The sequence below is a fragment of the Octopus bimaculoides genome, chromosome 1 (assembly GCF_001194135.2).
Source record: "Octopus bimaculoides isolate UCB-OBI-ISO-001 chromosome 1, ASM119413v2, whole genome shotgun sequence".
Taxonomy (NCBI): Eukaryota; Metazoa; Mollusca; class Cephalopoda; order Octopoda; family Octopodidae; genus Octopus; species Octopus bimaculoides.
In genome coordinates, this window is record NC_068981.1 from 53,295,277 (window position 1) to 53,303,900 (window position 8,624).

Sequence of the window (8,624 nt, forward strand, 5' to 3'; positions counted from 1 at the left end):
GTTGGACGATTTGATCTGATCTGGCAGAGTTTCTACAGCTGGATGCCCTTCCTAATGCCAACAACTCTGAGAGTGTAGTGGGTGCTTTTACGTGCAACTGGCACGAGGGCCAGTCAGGTGGTACTGGCAACGGCCACGCTCAAATGGAGTTTTTTACATATCACCTGCACAGGATCCAGTCCAGTGGCACTGGCAACGACCTCGCTTAAATGTTTTGTTCACGTGCCACCGGCACAAGTACCAGTAAGGCGACGCTGGTCGCTGGTAACGATCACGCTCAAATGGTGCTTTTTACATACCACCAGCACGGAAGCCAGACAACTGCTCTGGCAATGATCACACTTGGATGGTGCTGTTAGCACTCCACTGGCACGGGTGCCAGTCATCGAATTTAGTTCAATTTTGATTTCGATTTCACTTGCCCCAACAGGTCTTCACAAGCAGAGTTTAGTGTCCAATGAAAGAAAGGTTGGCATGGGTGCCAGTCATCGAATTTGGTTCGATTTCGATTTCGATTTCACTTGCCTCAACATGTCTTTGCAAGCAGAGTTTATTGTCCAATGAAGTAAAGGTATGCATAAGTGGGCTGGCTACACCCCTGGCAAAGGCCATGGGTTATGGTCTCACTTGGCTTGCCAGGTCTTTTCACGCACGGCATATTTCCAAAGGTCTCGGTCACTAGTCATTGCCTCGGTGAGGCCTAATGTTCAAAGGTCGTGCTTCACCACCTCATCCCAGGTCTGCCTGGGTCTACCTCTTCCACAGGTTCCCTCAACCGCTAGGGTGTGGCACTTTTTCACACAGTTATCCTCATCCATTCTTGCCACATGACCATACATACCAGTGCAATCGTCTCTCTTGCACACCACAACTGATGCTTCTGAGGTCCAACTTTTCTCTCAATGTACTTACACTCTGTCGAGTATGCCCACTGACATTACACATCCAGTGGAGCATACTGGCTTCATTTCTTGCGAGCTTACACATGTCCTCAGCAGTCACAGCTCATGTTTCACTGTCATGGAGCATGGCTGTCTCATACACATGTGTCACACACTCTGCCTTTTACTCTGAGCGAGAGGCCCTTTGTCACCAGCAGAGGTAAGAGCTCTCTGAACTTTGCCCAGGCTATCCTTATTCTAGCAGCTACACTTTCAGCACACCCTCCCCCACTACTGACTTGGTCACCTAGGTAACAGAAGCTATCAACTACTTCTAGTTTTTCTCCCTGGAATGTGGCCAAAGTTGTTTTCTGCACATTTTCAGTGTTTATTGCTCCTGAGCATCTGCCACATACAAAAACTATCTTCCAAGTTAGCCTTCTTTTGATATTGCTGCACCTCTTATGTGTCCATAGCTTACACTGGGTACATCTTATAAAGTTTCTATCTACACCTTTTCTGCAGATCGAGCAGGGCCATCTACCTGAAGGGGTTTGTGATTTTTCGACCTTCCTACTTATTAGGACTTTGGTTTTAGCTAGGTTGACTCTAAGGCCCTTCAATTTTAATCCTTGTGTACATACATATGTATACATTAGACTGGAATTTAGGATTAAGAATTACATTACATTTATAAAAAAAAAGAATGAAATTAATTCTTTACTTGTGAAAAAAATACATTAATCAAACCACCTTAATTAGTTAATGAAAAAGTTACAAATATAAAATATAATAACTTTTTTTGTTTTGAAGCTCACTTAATCTTGTGTTTAATATTGTTATAGGAAGGCGACAAGCTGGCCTGATTGTTAGCATGCTAGGCAAAATGCTTAGAGGGATTTCATGTCTTTACAGTCTGAATTCAAATTCCACCAAGGTAGATTTTGCCATTCATCCTTTCTGGGTGGATAAAATAAGTACCAGTTGAAACACTGGGGACAATGTGATTGACTTATCTCTCCCATAAAATTGCTAGTCTTGTGCCAAAATTTGAAACCAATATTGGTATTATGGTTTATTTTAAAATTTTTTAACAATGATTATAATGATTAACATGTAATATTTTATGCAATTAACTATTTCAGGATGTTTGTCAAATTCAATCCCCCAGCTATCGAGCTCCAGAAGTTGTTATGTATAACAAAGGCAAAAGAGATATTAAACTGACTCAAGCAGTAGATTTGTGGAGTTTAGGGTGCTTACTCATCTGGATGTTCACAGGTCAAAAGATGTTCCAGAAAAAGCCAGCTGGTCCCTGTAATAATTGTAGTGTAAGTACCTGACTCATCATCATCAACATGTAATGTCTATTTTCCATGCTGGTATGGGTTGGACAGTTTGATAGAAGCTGACCAGCTGAAGGGCTGCTCAAGCTCCATGTCTTTTTTTTGGCATGGTTTCTATGACTGGATACCCTTCCTAATGCCAGCCACTTTACAGAGTGTACTAGGTGCTTTTATGCAGTACTGGTACAGGTGCTTTTTACGTGGCACCAGCATTTACAAGCCTGCAAGATTAGGGATGCTCAGCTGGAGAGGGTTGCAAGGGATGAAAGCTATTTTGTAAAATCAAACCAGTTTATATGACAATGGGATTTTGTGTATCCTGTGGATCTGAAAAATAGTCTGAATTTAGTAGAGTTTGTAGGGGACTGATGGGAATTGACATTGTTACAGGCTGTTAGGTAGAGAGAACCATATGGTGTCTTAAACTGATATGTAGATTAAAGATAGCCACTGTGGCTGGTGTTACTATGTGTATTGATGTTATTCTGTGGTAATTGGGAAAAAAGCTATTAACGTCATTAGAGTTAGGCTAAAGAAGTTTGATTGATGTAATTATAAGTGACGAGGGAGATAACTTTGTAAAAGAATAAGCAGAATAACCAGAATAAATAATAGAAAAGGAACGCAACTACGGTAATGGCTTAAGATTCATAGTTGGGAAATTGACAGAATTAAATCCTGTATTACTGGTACCGATATTAATACCAGTAATATGTATAATTATTATTTTTAGTGTTTTGCTTCTTTAATTTTAAAAATTTCTCTGTAGGATAAAAAGTCAAGTTGATGGATTTTGAATCTCAAATCAAACATGGCAAAATTAAGTTTTGTTGCACAAAGTATATATGTATTGATAAACTGAGACTAAACTTTTGATTTTGACTTATAAATGATACTGCAGGCAGCTGTAATACAGAAGTAGTGAAAATACTTTTATTTTAGTTTTCCTTTTATGTTTGATATTTTAAATATGAATCCATATAAGTATAGATTAGTTAATCTAATGACAATGACAATAAATCAAGAACATTTGAAGAATTACATAACAAAATAATTGTTTTAATTTTATATTTATAATTATCAGTTGCAGAAGAGAAATGTGGAAAACTGTGAATATGGCATTTTAGCACAACAAATGATTGATGATAAAATTTCAGAAGAACCATTGCGTAGTTCAGAAATGGGATCTGCTTGTCTAACCTTCCGAAAATTAGTGTCTCGGTATGAATGTTTTGATACTATAAATATTTGACATCTAATTTTTTTTGTTGCCCATGTAAATGTTTTATTATTGTTATTGACTTTTTTTAATTGATAAATGTAAATCCCACTTTTTGTGTGTTGTATTTTGTTTTATATTGTTTTCACTATCTTTGGCTTTTGTGGCTAATAAAAGAAATTACTACTATTAAGACAAATGGCAGTGACCTGGCAGAATTGTTTGTTAGTGTGTTGGACAAAATATTTAGTGACATTTGACCCATCTTAATATTTCAAATTCAAATTCTACCAAGGTCAACTTTGCCTTTCATCCTTTCGGGATGGATAAAATAAGTACCATGCATTGGAGTCAGACATCAACAAGCCCTCTCCCCCAAATTTCAGGTCTTGTACCTACAGTAAAAAAGATTATTATTATTATAAAGGAAGTGAGCTGGTAGAATCATTACTGTGCTGGATAAAATGTTTGGCAGAATTTCTTCTGGGTTTTTAAGTGAATTCTGCCAAGGTTGACTTTGCTTTTCATTTTTTGAGGGTCAATAAATTAAGTACCAGTTTGGCAGTGGGTCATTGTAATCAACCTTCTCCCTCTCCACAAAACTCAGCTGGTTAAGGTCAAACCACCGACAAGCAAATCTGTGGTATTGAGAAGTATATTTGCTGTAGCCCAAGACTAAACAATGTACATAATAACACTTCCAATCAGTTAAGATGAGAAGCCATGAAAGCCACTGTCTAGTACTGCATCAGGGCATTTATTATTATTATTATTATTATCATTATTATTCATATACACACAAGAGATTAGACTTTTTATTATTATTATTATTGTTCCTGAAAGGTTGAGCAGAGGTGACAAATGCTTACATTGCCTCCATTATCATTTATTGCCTGAACGTTGTGCCTTGTCCCAGTTACTGCTTGACCAGGTTGGAGCGTCTCTTATTTAGATTCTTGTGGAAGAGATGCATTCCAATGATCAGTCTGTCAGTCTGTTGCTAGCATCCTCTGAATGACAGATTTGGTATGCTGTGGCTCCTAATGTACAGATATGCTCTTAGGTTACACCACCTGCAATGATTTCTGGATGGATGGCGAGCATGTGTGGGCTCCATTTGTGAGGCTCATCTTGATTGAGCTGTAGTCCTGGGTGAAGAAAAGACCAAGACTGGGCACCTGGCACCTAGAATGTTGTCAGACAGTCACAGCCCTCTACTAGTCAAGCAATGGGACTGGTGGATGTTCCGCTTTAGAAACTTATAGAGGATTAGTGGTGAGGAAGTGTGATGATGTTCTCAGGGAAAATCTGGGCACTGATTAGAATGGACTGGCTAGTCTGTTCCGGAGGACTTTCTGGTCAGGAACTATCATGGATAATTTGCAGATGTCCTTGGCATGGCAGTGCTACTGGGGAGCACTACTGGTTTGAGATAAACTCTACAGCCACAAATGTGCTGTCAGACGGGCTTGTCTAAGTTGTGACCATTCTGCATACCATTGTTCAGTGTCTGGGCATTGCTGACTTGCATGGTTATGTTGAACAGCTGCTGTCACATGTGGGATGGATCTGTCTGTCAGCTGAGTCTGCAGTGATGATCGCACTGCCGTCCTCCTTCACTCATGCAGGCAAGGTAGTTTACCTTTGCCTGGTGGCTGTGGCGAAAGAGGTTGTTTGGTGGACAAGGCTGAAAGGCAAGAGGGCAGATATATTCCTCTTTAGTAGAGCTCACATTGACTTCTTCAAGTTTCACTTGAAAAGGAAATTGAGAGTGCAGAGGAAAGTGATGTGCTTGAGTAAGTTTATTGAAAGATGGGTGAAAATTGTGAAAATGGCAAGAGTGGATGGTACCTCTCTAAGTGTAGACCTGTGAGTCGGAGAGAAGGAATAGGTGAGAGCACTTGCTCTTGGGCTTTCAGGGAAATCTCAGACAGTGGGGTTCCTCGATTATCCCGAGAGGCTTTCCTGTATTAAGAGAGCCACATCTCTGTCATCTTCCCCGTCACCTTTTTGGGTTTTTTTAACCTTTCTATGCTATGCATATGTCCCTTCTTTTTCAGTGTATACTGTGTATACTTTCTTTCTTTCTTTCCTTTTTTTTATCATTTCATTATATCTAAACCCCCACACTTTATGTCTGTCTTTCTATTGTCTCCCTCATCCTTCTCCCTTGTGGCAGATAAATGAAATTATTATTATTATTATTATGATGATGATAAGATGGCAAACTGGCAGAATCATTAGCACACCATGCGAAATGCTTAGTAGCATTTTGTCTCTCTTCATATATTGAAATCAAATACCACTGGGGTCAGCTTTGCCTTTCATCCTTTCAAGGTCGATAAAATATCAGTTGGATACTGAAGTCAATGTAATCGACTATCCCACTCTCCAAAATTTCAGGCCTTATGCCTATAGTAGAAAGGATTATTATTATTATTATTATTATTATTATTATTATTGAGCGAGAGAACATTGCATGCTATCAAAGTGACACTGGGGTAAAATATACAAAGCCCAGTATCTCAAAGGATGTTGAACAAAACACCCATGTTTCCAAAGGTGAATTAACCAAACCCCAAAGAATTCCTCTCAACACATGGCTATGATGCTCCCACACTACTTCTGCTGATGATATGTGTATCAGAGATACACATATCATCAGCCACTAAGGAACATGCTCGACAGGTTATGGTGAAACACTGACAAGCAAATCTGTGGTATTGAGCAGAGTATTTGCTGTAGCCCATCTTTTATACCAAGCAGAATTACTACTACTACTACTACTACTACTACTACTATTTTGTTGCAGTTGTTGTTGATGTTGCTGTTATTATTTTTGTTGGAGACTTCCTCATTGGCTTGTGTTTATTACATTTACTGCTGGCTATCATGAGTTATTGCTTAAAATTGAAACTGTTATGTCTTCAAAGCTATAACTAGCATTAAGGATATTAACAGAAACTAATGCTTGCAGTGTATCTCTTTGAGTATGTGTTGGTTCTGTAAAAGATTTTTGTGCACTCTTATAAAGGTATCTTTATAAAATATTGTTTAAATTTTAATAATTGCAAATTTAATTCTTTGATTTTTTTTTTTTGACATTATTTTTCATCAACAGTGTGATAACATGTAAAGGCTGTGAACGTTTAACAAGTCAGACTGCACAAAATCATCCTTTCTTTTCAATTCCATTTGGTAAATATTATTCACTTCTGTGAGTGTTGTGTGTTTCAAATGTATTTGTCCATTGTTGAATTGAGATTATTTTTAAACCTACTAGGAAATGAAAAAAATTGCTCATTTGAAAAATAGTTAAGGGTTAGCAATAGAAGGAGAATCTGGCTGTAAAACAGTGCCTCGGTAATATGTATTCATCTAACCCATGCTACTATGGAAAGATAGATGTAAAACAGTATGCCATCATCTTCATCAGCATTCTACATTTGCTTTCTATGCTAGTATGGGTTGGATGGGTTCTAATCTGAGTTTTTTTTACAAAGTGTTGCTCTCTGAGCTAGGTTGGAGGACAATATGTCTCTTGTAATTTTCATTTTTGTTTTAATTTCTATGGTTAAATACCTTTCCTAACACCAACCACTTTTCAGAGTGTACTGGGTGTATTTTATTGTGGTACCAGTAATATAGTGGTCGCTATGTCGTCAACAAGAGTAAAGAATCCTCCCAACATCATGATTCCACTCTCTTGGCAATCATTATACAGAGTGACCTGGGTAGATCTATATTATCATCAGCACTAGCAGAGTGTCTCCTACTCTATAAGATATATGTGTGTGTACACATATATCATCTTCATCATCATCATAATTTAACATCCCTTCTTCCATGCTGGTGTAGGTTGGATGGTTTGATATGAACAGAGGGCTATGGCAAATTTTAATGTTTGCTTTTGCATGGTTTCTACAGCTGGATACTCTTTCTAATGCCAACCACTTATAAAAAGTGTACTGGGTGTTCTTCTTGTGGCAGCAGCACTGGTGATGTCACCAAGTACCAGCAAAACAAGATCCTCAGCTTAGTGGGGTGTAGTACTGAGGGATGAAAAAGTAAGGTAGAGGGGCAGGAGTGAGTATCTTGCTGAAGAGATGAATACATGGTTTGCCCATCTGGAAAAAGAAATAGAGAAATATGTGAGGTCAAGGTACAAGGTGAATAAAAAATAGAATAGCCACCTTTTTTAAAAACAGAACCATCTTATGGTGTTACTTGGTTTAGTTATATTTATGTAAACTAATATTTATCTTATTGTAAAAACTTTTAGTACCTGATCTGAATGTTTTTATGTAAACTATTTTTTGACCCATCACAGAGGATACACAAAACCTCAAATTTTTTCTTATAATTGTCAAAGATTCTACCACTTGATTTGAATACATTTATATAAACTAATTTTCAACACCACAGAGGATGCACAAAGCCTCATACCTTACTTCTGAAAATCTTTTTAAATAAGTGAAACCAGTTAAGTTAATAAATACTTTTAAAAGACTCCTGCATTTTCAGATTCTTTTCTTTGTGTGTATATATATATATATATATATATATATATATATATATATATGTGTTGCTATATATATATGTATGTATGTATATATATAAAAGTATATTTGCATATGATATTTGTGTATGTATATCATCATTATCATCATCATTTAACAGCTGTTTTCATGTTGACACAGGTTGGACAGTTTAACAGGAACTGGTAAGCCAGAGGGCTGCACCAGGCTCCAGTTGTCTGTTTTGGCATGCTTTGTATGACTGGATACCCTTCCTAATACCAACCACTTTACAGAGTGTACTGGGTGCTTTTTACACTGTGCCAACATGGGTGTTTGTTATGTGATGCCATCATTCATCACAGGTGCTTTTTACATGATGCGAGAATGAGTGCTTCTTATGTGGCACTTGCACATGGCGCCAGCACAGGTGCTTATTTCATGGTGCTGGCACAAGAGCTTTGCTAGTTCAGGTGCTTTTTACTTAGCACCAGTACCTGCAGCATCACCAAATGGTTTGCAAGACAAGGAAATCGCAGCTGTGAGAGTAGTGACTGTGTGCCAAGTGAGAGGTTGGAGTATGCTAGAGGATCAGGGATAGCTGTCGTATATGTGTGTGTGTGTGTGCATGCATGTGTGTGTATATATGTATACATACATA

At 37.9% G+C, this 8,624-nt stretch overlaps 1 protein-coding gene across 3 annotated transcripts in view; it reads left to right on the plus strand.

Moving 5' to 3' along the window:
• Positions 1 to 8,624, plus strand: part of LOC106870402 (serine/threonine-protein kinase Kist) — a 42,618-nt gene that overhangs the window by 26,706 nt on the left and 7,288 nt on the right. For all 3 annotated transcript variants that reach the window (XM_052966649.1, XM_014916453.2, XM_014916454.2), the window contains 3 exons: positions 2,027 to 2,212; positions 3,312 to 3,448; positions 6,568 to 6,644. In XM_052966649.1, coding sequence (XP_052822609.1) covers positions 2,027 to 2,212; positions 3,312 to 3,448; positions 6,568 to 6,644 — 400 coding nt within the window. The remainder of the gene's footprint in view (positions 1 to 2,026; positions 2,213 to 3,311; positions 3,449 to 6,567; positions 6,645 to 8,624) is intronic.